At 41.5% G+C, this 14,134-nt stretch overlaps 1 protein-coding gene across 2 annotated transcripts in view; it reads right to left on the bottom strand.

Annotated features, from left to right (window-relative positions):
• Positions 1 to 3,073: 3,073 nt before the first annotated feature.
• os9 (OS9 endoplasmic reticulum lectin) overlaps positions 3,074 to 14,134 on the bottom strand; it is a 47,088-nt gene continuing 36,027 nt past the window's right edge. For both annotated transcript variants that reach the window (XM_062971081.1, XM_062971080.1), the window contains 2 exons: positions 10,525 to 10,637; positions 3,074 to 9,858 (listed from right to left, as the gene is read on the bottom strand). In XM_062971081.1, the coding sequence (XP_062827151.1) occupies positions 9,721 to 9,858; positions 10,525 to 10,637 (251 nt within the window). In that variant the 3' untranslated portion in view covers positions 3,074 to 9,720. The remainder of the gene's footprint in view (positions 9,859 to 10,524; positions 10,638 to 14,134) is intronic.

Raw genomic sequence — 14,134 nt, forward strand, 5'->3', positions numbered from 1 at the left:
GTTCTAATTCAATGGCATGGATATGACAATTGGTGGCCTCTTATCTGTTGCAGCTGTCGTCCACTGTCACAACTATTGTAGCATAGACCATATAATCTACCTGTTCTGCCACTGAGGACTTCCTCGGATCATTATATGTAACACAGAAGACACAATGTAGCAGTGTCTTGCTGGCTGCCTCCGTCCCACTCAGTGACCATGAGAATGGCAACTAGTGATAGTGGGAGGAACTCTCAACAGTTGTTGCAGAGGGGACAACAGTGCCGTGCCATGCCTTGCTGGATGCGATGGAATCTTGGGATTATTGGCATCTTAGAACCATTTACACATTCTCGTTTCTGTTCGAGCTATGAATGTCAGGATGCCACGACAGTTTTCAAGTGGAATCATAGTGCTATCATTTTATATGGGGAAAGTAGCAGAGGGGACCCAGCCATGCTTACAAAGGTAGATTTCAACTCACCTGAGCAAGTTAATCCAGAGCAGCTGGGTAAGGCCATAGTGAATTATCTTGCAAAAGCTTCCTGCAATGCTGACTTAAATGAGATGTCTGGTGAAGACATGCTCAGCAACCCCACCCATGAAAGCACTGTCAGCTGCGATGTGCCTCAAGTACATCTCAGTCAACACAGGAGTACAAGTTTGTGCCTCAAGACCAGATAAATCTATGGGGAAGAGAACTGTGCAGACACTTTCTCCATGCCTTCAACAGTCCTAATTTGGAAGGGATTAATCCTCTGCAGTCCCATAGCTTTTCAGTTGCTCTTTAAATGTACCAAATTCCTCCGCCTCCTCCCACATTCACCCCTTTATCCTTAGTTGCTGCAAACTGAGTTCAAAGTAATGAACTCAGTAGAAAACTCAGGAGAGGAGGCAGAATTTTTCCTTTACCAGTAGGTTCAAGCAAAAGCAAATTTTTGCAGTCTTTTAGGTTCTAATTGATAACTTTCGTAATCTTGACCACACTCCCATGTGGCTTAGCCACATGGGCCCCAATTTTCATCTGTAAAACGTTGGAGGGAGTGCAATAGCAGGGCACCATGGGCTGCTAGGGGTTTTAGGAAATTTCTCTCCATGCAAAAGTGGGCTTCTCTCTGCCTTAAGGGGAGAACAGTGACCTGCAAACAGGTCATGATGTAATGTGTCCTTTGAGCAACTTAATTTGTCCATGTTGGAAGAAGTAAATTCAAGGCTGAAGCAAATAGTTAAGAATTTACAGAGGGATAGGTTCATGGATTTTGAAGACCAAAGGAGCACCTCTTGGCATTTCTGTCCGTTTCTTTCTGCAGCCCCCAGATTCCAGGGGTAGAAAGATGACCATCTGTACACAGGCCATACTTGTCTAACCTGTTTCAAGGCCATATTTTAAATCCTGTGGACAATTTTTACAGCCTCCAGAAAGTTCCAGGAACAGGGGTTAGGCTGGATGGCCCTTGTCTCTTCCAAATCTATGCGTCCCTGGTGGCACAGTGGGTTAAACCGCTGAGCTGCTGAACCTGCTGACCAAAAGGTTGGCAGTTCGAATCCAGGGAACAGGGTGACCTCCCGCTGTTATCCCCAGCTTCTGCCAACCTAGCAGTTCAAAAACTTGCAAATGTGATTAAATCAATAGGTATTGCTCCGGAAGGTAACTGCGCTCCATTCAGTCATGCCGGCCACATGACCTTGGAGGTGTCTACAGACAATGCCCAATGCCGTCTCTTCAGCTTAGAAATGGAGATGAGCACCAGCCCCCCGAGTTGGACACATCTAGACTTAATGTCAAGGGGAAACCTTTAGCTTTACTATGTAATATTAAACTCTGGAATTTCCACAGCATATTCACACTTGATCAAAATATGCATAAGCAAAACCTAAGAATTAGTTAAGCATATACTTGAAATAGTGTCTTATTGGTCTAGAGATGTGGGTGTGTTCACATTTGTTTCTATACTGGTAGAAAAGTTGTGTGTCTTCCTTCACTTTTTAACACCCCCCCCCCCAAAAGAACCACATACTTAAGAGCTACACAATTGGTCCAGCGATTGGCAGCCAGACTATTAACCAGAGCAAATTGCAGGGAGCGGCCAACTCCCCTGTTTAAGGAACTCCATTGGCTGCCGTTCATTTTCCAGTCCCAATTCAAGGTGCAGGTTATCACCTACAAAGCCCTGAACAGTTCGGGGCCCGCCTAACTTCATAATCGCATTTCCCCCTATGAACCTGCGTGATCTCTTTAATTTTTGGGGAGGCCCTTCTCTCACTCCTGCCTCTGTCACAAGTGTGGCTTGTGGGGATGAGTGAGAGGGCCTTCTCCATGGTGGCCCCTCAGCCCTAGAACTCGCTCCCCAGGGAGATTAGATAAGCCCCCACCCTGGTAACCTTTAGGAAGTTTAAAACCTTGGCTTTTCCAGTGTGCTTTTGGAGAATGAGTAATGAATCCCCATGATAGGTTCAGTCTCAATGATAATCACGATATGTTGCCCTTTATTCTGTTCCATTAGTTTGGAAATAATTTAATTGTCTATCCCACCCCAGGTCTCCCATTAAATGTAGCATTTTATCTATCTTCCTCACCTATCGGGTTACCATATACACTTCTTGCACTTTGGCCCAGTTTGTTCTCGTTAATTCTTGTTCTGATTTTAATTGTGTTTTATTATGCTATTGTTACTATTTTAGTACTTTACTATATTATTGTTGTATACTTGTGTTTTTACCTTGATGTATTTTACCTGTTGATGATGTGTATTATGTATTTTATTTTGTTATTTTGTTGTAATTATCTGGGCTTGGTCCTATGTTAGACATCCTGAGTCCCTTCAGGGAGATGGAGGTGGGATACAAAAATAATGTTGTTGTTGTTGTTGTTGTTGTTGTTGTTGTTGTGGTTGTTATTTTGCAACATGACTAGGATACTGCTTGTAAGAACACACCACTGCTACTTAAAACAAGTGAAGGTATACTGAACCTTGCAACACTGACAGAATACAACCTTCTCAGCTCATGCTACAACTGTCAAACTTAGTAAAAATGTGCCTGATATTGCAAGTGCAGGGGGAAGACAACCCAACTTCAGAGAGAGAGGGAGAAAGAGAATTGCACAGTCATTTTATTCATTTTTAAAGAGGGAAGTAAAGAGAAAAAAATCATAATCAGGAAGTAGCTAGAAACAGAGCAAATATGAACATGAAAAAGTGCCAGAATTATTTTAACAACATAATTAAAATAAGAATTGCCCAACCAACACAAACAAGCAAAGAAAGATGAAATGCCCAAGAAATGACAGGAAGATGGTGAGAAGGAGTTTTTTTTTAAAAAAAAAACATACAGTCATTACTCCACATTTGCAGTTTGCCTGTTTCAAATTTGATTATACACAAATTTGATTAAAGTGTTCTCTAGGAATCTCTAGGTGCTATGGTCTTTCTAGCAGCATCCAGGTAGTCTGCATGACCTGGCCACTTCAGAAGAGTGGTCAAGTGTGAGGATACTAGACTCTGAGCGTGTTTGCGTTGCCCCTGCTGTCTTTAGCCAGCCATAAAGGACTGGCATCTAAGAAATGGACACCGTCATTTCCGTCAGTGCATGAACAAAGCCAAACAAACATACAAGGATATGGAATAGGGTTTCACACTGGCTATCAGGTTTATTGATCTGTAAACTCAACTCAGGCAGAGCAAACAGAACATGATTATTTTGAACAATGACAATCTCCTTCTTGGCACCATCCACAGCTACCGATTACAGCAATGTTACAGCTAGGTCATGCGTTTGAGGCCAGCCCGGTGCCTGCGTCTTGTCTCTGTCTCTGTTCTATGTCATGGCATTGAATGTTTGCCTTTATGTGTGCAATGTGTGAGTCCCCTTCGGGGTGAGAAGGGCGGAATATAAATGCTGTAAATAAATAAAATAGGTCACAAGCTGCATTTAATCTATAGACACAACTAATTAATAGTAGCCCACAGTTAATTTAGAAAGCCTCAAAGTCGTCTGTGGAGGTCTGGCTAGTGGTGCTGCACCCAGTTATCTATCATTTGATAGGAGGCCCAGACCAAATTCAAGCAGCTTAGGTGCTTTTCACTGTATTTAACTAGAATACAGTTAAAAAAATACATACAAAGGCTCAAGTGAACATAAAGAAAAAGTTATTGCTACACTGCAATTCAAATGTCCATAGAATTAAATCCACAGAATCTGTAAATTACATAATATTTAAAGCCCTTGCAGTTTTTAAAAGCCTAAAAACTTCCACTTCTTAATGGAAGCTGAGAACCACCTTATCCTGAGTTCAAAAACCCTGAAGCAGCCACTGACAAGACCGTCTCCTGTAAAGGTGGTAAGACTAAGGACAGTCTCCCCTGAAGCTATTACATAGCACAAACAAGTTCAAATAGGAAGATGTGGCCCTTCAGACAGTCTGGAACCAAACTATGTCACAACCAGTGGTTGGGATTGTGACCAGAAACAGAACAGTAGCCAATGGAGCAACAGCAACAAGTTCTATGTTCCCTGTTGCGCATCACAGTTAACAATCTGGTTGCTATCTCTTTAAGCAAGGTGAACTTTCTGAATACTTTTCAAAGGCAGCTCGTCATAGAACACATTATACGTAATCCAAATGGAAACTAAGCCATATATCACTTTGGGCAGGTCAGAAATTTCCAGTAAATGGCACAGTCAGTGCACTAGCAAAGGCATTCCTGGCCACCACCAAAACCAGGCAAACAGATTCAGATCTCAGTCCAGGAATATAACTAAGCTGCAAAGATTTCAGTGGGAGTGTAATATCATCAACACAATTTGAATCCCTGTTCTCCATGTCTCATTTCAATTTAATTTTAGTTTGTTTGCCCTCATTCAGTCCAGTAGGGACAACAAACACCAATTTAAATTGGAAATGGCTACCATGGAATTAGGTGTTCGGGAAAAATATAGTTGGGTCATGTCCCCAAAACTCCAAGCAGCACCCATGCTCTCTGAGTGGTTTCACATACATGTTGAGCAACGCAGAGAGCAAGTCAGAGGGCTGTGCCAAATGCCAAAGAGACAAAATGGAATATTCCAGCACCAATATTCCAGAGTTTGCTCTTCCAAGAAGAATCAGAAGAAAACAGTGACCTCGAGCTCTATCTCAGATGGCACAGAATGATTGTACTGGAAGGAAATATTCTTCCCATTCTGTTCCCAACATAAGTTATCCAACAGAGGCCATATCTGTCTCATTGCTTTCCTGAAGCCAGATGGAAATGGATCTTGGTCATCTTTCTTATTCAAAACCCTTTGCAGCTGGAAAGACATTATGTGCTCTAGAGGTGAAACTGGAAAATCCCTCCCCACCCAGATCAGTATCATCTCATCCTGGCGGGAAAAAAAGATCTAGAGTATACCCAGTAGACATGAAGTACTAAACCACTCTTCCTAAGTTAGTCTAAAAATGAACGTTGGAGATTCATACTACAACCCAGGAGACTCCAACATCATTCTGGATAGTTCAAGGGGGAAGACGTTTGAGCAGAAGAATGTGTACTATTATCAAGAGAATCCCTACTTTAGTCCCAGCCAGCCAACTTCAAATAGACATTCAAGTCTGGTGGTTATGATCACACGGAAACAGTTCAAGACACAGTGTACCAGAAAAATCTAATAGAGGAGAAAAACAATCAGATTCAGTGGACTAACAACACAGAGTTACAGCAAATGGTGGAACTGGAAGCCAGTAAAACCCCCAGGGATGAGGACTATTGTAGCAAGGGCATTTGAAGGAGGCACACATACAGTACCGCCTTTTTGTCCTGCACTTTCTGAGAATCACAAAACAGGTGGATGGATCAGAATGAGTCAAGAAACTCTTAAGAAATTGGGAAGCAAGTGCCAACTTCTTGGACTTCCAGGCTGTTGCTCTAATTAACGTTGGGTCAGGCCACTTGTGGTTGTCCAGGTGCAACTAAAACTTAAATCTCTACTCTAGACAGCATATCCAATGGTCAACAATGATGGCAATTGCAGTCTAATAAGATCAGGAAGAATGTCTGTTCCCCAGCATTTCTGCTATGGAAGATCTCGGGGAAACACTTGGGGATGGGGTGGGATTATTATTCATTTCTCAGCAATGGCATGGATAAGCCTTCCCCATTCTGGTGTAATCCAGAATTGCTAGGCTACAAAGAACCTGATGCATGTAGAAAGAACTGAATTGAGGAAGATTATGATAATGAATTTCTGGGTAAACACAGGATTTCTAAACAACAGTACTTTATCCCAGTTAAAAATGGAATCTAAACGGTTCTCGGCTTCCTCCTTCAACTCTTCCTTGGAGCCTATGCTAATGATTTACAAGCAATTCTGCACTTTTTTTCATGTCAGGAGCAACTCGAGTCGCTTCTGGAGTGAGAGAATTGACCGTCTGCAGGGGACGCCCGGATTTTTAAAAATGTTTTTACCATCCTTGTGGGAGGCTTCTCTCATGTCCCCGCATGGAACTGGAGCTGATAGAGGGAGCTCATCCACACTCTCCCCGGGTGGGATTCAAACCTGGCAGCTTTCAGGTCAGCAACCCAACCTTCAAGTCACTTAGTCCACTACGCCATCTGGAGGCTCTAGCAATTCTGCACTGGACCAAGTTGCAATGCGGGCAGGAATAATGAAGAGAAAGGGCACTGCAACAACAGTGTACACTGAGATCCTTAAAAGGCAATATTTTGATTTTTTTTTTGCTGCAAAAAAGTGGTAGTACCAGACATATAGTGCAATATGTAGAAATAATAGGAAATGGCAACACCTTCAATATAGCACACAGCAATATGAACAATATGCTGATCCCAACACCTTCAATATAGCACACAGCAATATGAACAATATGCCGATCCCAACACCAATACAGGAGCCGTCTCGAATCCTCTTTAAGCAATTTAGTTCAGGTATTCCCAGAAAACTGGCTTCCAGCTTTTTTCTTCTTTCCTTTCTTCCCTCATATATTCCTTTCTTTGAATTTCCATAAATAGTGAGCAAGATTTCTTCAATGTTTTGTCATCCTGTTTCACAACCTCTGGAAAAATCTGAATATCAGTTTTAAGACACACACCAAATTTCAAATGAGATTGCAATGTTCTCAGAGGAGCTTCTCCTTCTAGTCCCAAATGTCCTCCTTCTGGCAATGCTTGCTCTGCCCAAGGGCTAAGAGGCAGAGCAAGCAATAGATTGCAATTGAGAAGTTGAACATACATGAAAATAAGCAATGATTGATTGTGTATGTGTATTCACAACTTCCATATTTTTCTATATTTGCTTGGCAAAGTTAAAAAGAACTTGGTACTACTTCAGCTTTGATGATTGTATAGAAAAGGTTTAAAACATTAGCAGACACAAATTGATATTCATGGCATAGTGATTTGAGGGTTGGACTATGATTCTGGAGACCAGGATTCAAATCTGTTTGGCCATGAGAATCCACTGGTAACCCTGGAAAAGTCGCACATTCTCAGCCCGAGTGATAGGGTCGCCATGAGTCAGAAATGATTTGAAGGCACACAACAAATGGACATGCAACCTTTGCCAGCTGAAACAGCATTATTATTGAATGAGCCTGTATTCTGCCTACTTATTCATGCAGCCCCCACATTTCATGTATATACTGGACCACATATACTCTTTTGAAGGAGTAAAGGTTAAAACACAAATTAACAGTTTCCTGTTCATCATCTGAATTTCTCAGCCGCAAAGAAGGCAGTGAGCATTTGAAGATCAGAGTCACTGGATGCTTTGTTTCAAAAGAAGCAAGGAAGGTCAGGGAACGTCTGAAGAATTACTACTCCTTTTCATCTAGTACAAGGAGAGAGGGGTGATGTGGTCCTCCAAATATTGCTGAAATGCCATTTCTAGCATTACTTACCATTGACTGTGCTGGTAAAGGAGGTCTGGAATTACTGTTATCAATATGAAGAGGCAAGAATGATTCTCACCCAGTTATAATGGAAAGGATTGCAGGTAACTAGATGAGCACATTGTGAACGCTTGACAACAACTTCTACCAGCCCTAGCCAACATGAACAGTGGTGAATCCAATATCCAACATTGGCCTGAGAGGCAGAAAATAAGCTGTCAAACAAGCACTGGGCTCAGAGCAGATATGGCTTCATAGAATCATAGAATAGTAGAGTTGGAAGAGACCTCATGGGACATCCAGTCCAACCCCCTGCCAAGAAGCAGGAAATCGCATTCATTACCATCATTCTCTTCAATGTGAATTCTATTACGTTTATCAAGATTATGCGACTATATGTGAAGGTCTTTTCACAGTCCATGCAATTATAAAGTTTCACTCAGCAAGGAAGCTCCTCCTGCTTTTCTTCACTGTGTCAGCGTTTCTGAATGTGATAACCCTGCAGTACAGAACAGTATTGCTTATTTTAAATGTATTGTAGTTAAATGTTCCAAAAAATTTGCATTCATGAACACTATTAAGTGGGTCAGAACAAGATTTTTCAATACATAGATGATTCATTGCCCTGCTCAGAAGTCTTTTCCCTGAAACAACCAAGAAAACAAATTTCCAAATTCAAGGCTTGGGTGATCTGGATTTATTGATAGAAAAGAGAAGTTGTGAATAGTCCTTGATGTGCCAAGAGAGATGGCTGGATTCTTCCAGCCTCACCTCTTTCCTGGGGGAGCAATTCCTTCTTTCCAGTCACCCATTAAGTAGTTTTGATTGTTCTGTGTTTGACCTGGATTCATCATCTTACTGAAAGAGTTTCCAGCCAGGTTTGTGGCTTGAGTTTTCACAGAAGGAACAGCTACCCCTGTCTGTAGGGCTCCTTTGAAGAGGCTGGACTATTTTTTTTTTACTCAGTTCATGTTCTATTCCTAGAGCCCTAGCAGAGATGAAACAATGTAACAAGGGAAAGCAGTACACAATACCTTTCTTCCACATCATTCTGCATTCTCTTTGCTGGGCTTGAGAGCTCAAACCACCAGCTTACACATGACCTTGGAGCAGCATCAGAGAAGTTGGTCACAAAGAATGCCAGTACAACATGGAGCTTATTTGTGCTCAATTCATGAACTTTCAGACAGAAAGCCAAAAAGGGGAGAGGATTTGAGAAGAGGCCTAAACAAAATAACGATACTAGTCCTCTCCTTTCAGTTTGACATTTCAAGGCACACAGGTGACACCATTTACACAAACCAGACCAGGGTGGGGTGGGGTGAAGAGGTAAGAATTTATCCAAATATACAAGGCATTAAGAAACAAAGGTTCTTTACCCTGATTTCACCATTCACTGAATTGAAGAGCTTTTTGGTAGGGACTCTGGAGCAGGGTGGGGATTAACAGTCTCAGGTTAGGAGAATTGGATCTGCCCTTAACTTCCACTGGGGCAGGGGGCACCCTGGCTTTTCTCCTCTTCCAGCCAAGCATAGCTGGCTGGGAGCTGGAGGATGCAGCCAATAGCTCGGCACTGGAGGGCACAAAAGTTTAGGCTCTGAAAAAAGGCCACAGTACTATTGGAGACAGCCGACAGACATCTTTGTGACATGATGAAGAAAGGTGGTGAAGATGCCTTAGCAAAACTTGGCATGACAACTGTCAGTCTAAAGAAGATATTTTGCACCTGAGAGCCAAGATGCCCCTTGAACTGGCTGCTTGCTTTGTGAGCATTCAAGTGGAATTCTGATCACTGTGGAAAATTATCGATCCTCCTTGGGAGCAGCCATGGTTGGCAAAGTCCTATTGACCAGTGAGGTTCAGAAATCCAATTCATCTGAATCCGTGCCACCAGTAGTTGGTAGATCCTCCTGGTTGCGTCTCCACACAAAACGGTAGTTGTCTTCCAGCTGACGCTGGCGCCGCTGTTCCTTGTGAGCTTCCTCTGTACCCTGGATCTATGGGAGGAAGAACAAGACCATGAGAAATCTACCACCACCAGCACCTATGTGTCCAGAAAATGATGAACTCTAGGAACCACTGTGAACCCAAGAAATTATAGGGAAAAGCAAAATGGCAAGCCTTCAACACTCCCAATGCCTCTCACCCCTTCCTGTAAAGACACAAGAATGCAGGGAAGTGCTGCTGCTCACATTTCACTGGAAAACAATTCTGTTCAGGAACTTGTTGAAAGGAATGCGAGTTACACAATTGACACTCATTCCAACAAACCATACATAAAATTAATTGTGACTGAGATTCTCCAGATATTGTTGGGTCACATACCCTCACTGCTCTGAGGGATTCAATTGTGAGAATCGGCTCTGTATTCCCCAAACAATCGCTAAGGCAGGCATTCTCAATCTGAGGACCTCTAGCTGTTTTGGCCTCCAGCTCCCAGAAGTCCTAGCCAGCTTGTTCAATGGTCAGAAATTCTGGGAGTCGGAGGCCCAAACAGCTGGAGGGCTGCAGTTCGAGGATGCCTGATCTTCAAAATTCATCAATTTAGGTACTGTTCATCTTCCTTTGAAAAAAGGCCACCGCTGCCAAGAAAAACAAGCACATGAACATTATTGCCCCCAACCCTAAGGTAAGAGGAGAATATGTCGTATCTTGGTCCTCACCAAAATGTTGAAGAAAATATCCTTGAGGTTCTTGGTGTCCTCTTCTGACAGCCAGTGAGTGTCATCGTCATCCCCCAAGCCACCTGTCGTCACTATCTTGATTTCAATTTTACCTATCAGTTACACAGGAAACAAAACAATCATTAGGCAGCCCTCCACAAACATTTGAGCAGCCATCTTCAACCTGATGCCTTCTAGGTATTGCTTAGCAGCAACTCTCAGCAGTCTTCATGAGTGACTATGCTGGCTGAGGTTGATGGGCATGGAAGTTTAAAACATTTGGAATACACTAAAGTTAAGAAATGCTTAGCTTAACAATTCACATTTATGAAAGTGGCCTATGAAGGTATATGAACATAGTAAGGATCTTTTGCTTATTCAAAGCCAATAAAGAATTATGTTCTTCTTTAAAAAGAGAAGCAATGGCAAGAGATAAGAGGGACTCTGGCTCCAAGTAGCAGCAAAGATACATGCAGAGGCTTACAAAGTCAATTCATGTAAGTTCAAACCAAGCATCATCTTACATCAGAACTTGAAAAAAAGCGGGGGATAACTACAACTCAGCCAATGCAAGGGATTTTTGGAAATGTAGTTCAAAAAGTAATTCTTCCCAAGATTTTCTCCTTGGATCTCCTAAGCATATCACTTCAATTAGAAATTGAATATGTCACCGTTGAGTTCAATGTTTCCCCACACATTAAAAGACAATTATCCATTAAGAGTAGAATGAGCAGATAGCTGCTAACTATGACAAGGCTGGGTGACACATACACTATGGCTATCATTGAGGGAGATGAGAAACTGGGACATTTTGACAGACCACTCAACTCTGTGGCCCTCAAATCCCAAAACAGTGGGGGAAAGTGAGGTCAGAAGGGCAGTTTGATAGCTCTTTCAACTGGAGAACAAAAAGGTCAACATGACTCCAGGAAAGTGGTTCCCAACCTTTGGGCCTCCAGGTGTTTTGAACTTCAGCTCCCACAGTTCCTAACAGCTAGTAAACTGGCAGGGATTTCTGGGAGGTAAAGTCAAAAACACGTGGAGGCTCAAAGGTTGGGAACCACTGCTCTAGGCTAAGCGAAGGTAAGTCCTGGAGGCTTTCATGTTACTTGTCCTTTTTCTCCTCTTCTGAACACGAGGAATCACATGCAAATGGTTAAATGTGAGAAAGCATGTGGACTCCCTAGAATTAAACTGTCTGTAGTTCTTAATACTAAAAGAGGCTGAAAAGGAGAAGTGACTGAGCTGAGTCATCTGAAACCAGGCTGGACGTCCCCCTTCCCCCTCGTGGCTGAATGGGACAGAATGGATGTGCATGCACACATATGCAGTTATGCCCTTCAACAAAACAAACACTGGACTTGCCAGCGTTTATACTTTCAAGAGGAAGAGTCAAATAAGCCAAAAGCCCAGCCAAATATAACTAAGAGAGCAATCATACAGTTGGGAAGGAAATGATGGATAGTGTCAGCTCTGCTCATTCACATTGGCCAGGATGTGGCAATTTCACTAGTCTTTAGTTTTGATGTTAGCTTTAGATTGACGTAGTGGAAGGGCTTAATCTTCAGGCTTGTTGGGGACAAATATGTTTTGGATTCTGATGCAAAGCCTGCCGCAACATTCCTCCTTCTCAGCAGACTTATACCCAAAATATAATAATAATAATAATAATAATAATAATAATAATAATAATAACAACAACAACAACAACAACAACTGCAAAAGGCCTCCTTACTGGGATCTGCGCGCATCATCCGAAAATACATCACACAGTCCTAGACACTTGGGAAGTGTTCGACTTATGATTTTGTGATACGAAATCCAGCATATCTATCTTGTTTGTTGTGTCATACAATATAATAATAATAATAATAATAATAATAATAATAATAATAATAATAATCCCCTCCGCAGGTGCCACCTTGACGTGGTGGGGGGGCTTAACCATTCCGAGATCTCAGCCGGTATTTGGAAACAATAGACATTGACAAAATTACGATCTGCCAACTGCAAAAGGCTACCCTGCTGGGATCTGCGCGCATCATCCGAAAATATATCACACAGTCCTAGACACTTGGGAAGTGTTGGACTTGTGATTTTGTGATATGAAATCCAGCATATCTATCTTGTTTGTTGTGTCATAATAAAATAATAATAATAATAATAATAATAATAATAATAATAATAATATTTTAACCTCTCTCCCCGAAGAGACCGAGGGCGGCTTCCAATATAAAACATAAAATTGGCAAACATTCAATGCCATCAATTCAACATTAAGACAATTATACATGTAAATTAAACAAAAGACGTTGCCTTGGAATATAAATCAAACCGTCAGGTATCATAGAGCATACAGTCAAACAATTAAAACTGTATAAGATATAAAAAATATAGCTCTTCAATAAATTACAACAAAATAGTCATTGTCTTTGTGATGGACACCCCCTCCCCCTGTAGAAGGACAAACCACTGATAGTCAAGAATTCTGAGACTCGGCATGAATTTGCTACTCACTTGAATGCAATCTAATAAGAATTCAAAATTAAGTAAATCAGGCCTTGCCCAATATATATCTAATTTAGATGCAGTAGATGGGTGAGCAGGAACTCTACACAGATATATATATTCTTTCCTTCCCTTACTTAGTTTATCCATACCTCACAACCTCTGATAGATGTGGGCGAAACGTCAGGAGAGAATGCTTCTGGAACATGGCCACACAGCCCGAAAGACATACAACAACCCAGAGAATGGATTATTCAGTGCAGTCCAAATCTCATAGTATTTATAGATTTCTCTGAGCACCTTATTTTGATATTCCAATTTCGAAAAATATTGGTTGAGGATCACATATGCTATTTTTTTTAAAAATCTATGTACATAATCTAAAGGCACCTTTCAAAATCAATTTCTCTTACAAATCATCTATTTTTCCCTACCTTAGAGGTCAAGGATATTTCCTGAAAAAGATATGTTGTTTCCTGTATTTCTTACCTGGATCTACTGTTTTCTGAAAATTCATTTTAAACATCAAGTCTTAATCCCCTATTTCAATATTAGTCCCTTAAAGGACAGCATGACTCAACACATCTGGTTAAGTTTTTTTTCGCTTTTCTTTTAAATTTCAAGATGAATATGTATGTCAAGGAGTTGCCAGCAATGGTTACTCTGATCACCCTTTAAAAAACATTATTTGCCCATTCTGTATTTCCCTAAACAAATACATTTTATGTAGTAAGCAGGCATCCTGACATTTAATATGTGAGATCTTGGCATTGAATATGTAACATCTTCTTCCACTAAGCCTGGAGCCTTCCATGATCTCCAGGCAGAGCTCTTTTTCAGGTTCCAAAAATCCTATTCAGTTTGAGTTTCACAGGTGGAACAAGAAAGTGTGTGTGTGAAAATCACAAATGATCTCCCAGTGAGCTATGGCCTCCAAATTGAATGCTGGCAATCATGGCCTCAAAAACCTTCTCGGAAGATCATTAATCAGATAATGTCTTGAGATTATCAGCTCAGGATCAGGGTAGCCCATGACTCCATTTTGCAAGTTTGCAATGGGAATCCTCTGGTGACCTTGCGTCCCTGCCTGAACTCTGCCTAT

The sequence above is a fragment of the Anolis carolinensis genome, chromosome 2 (assembly GCF_035594765.1).
Source record: "Anolis carolinensis isolate JA03-04 chromosome 2, rAnoCar3.1.pri, whole genome shotgun sequence".
Taxonomy (NCBI): domain Eukaryota; kingdom Metazoa; phylum Chordata; class Lepidosauria; order Squamata; family Dactyloidae; genus Anolis; species Anolis carolinensis.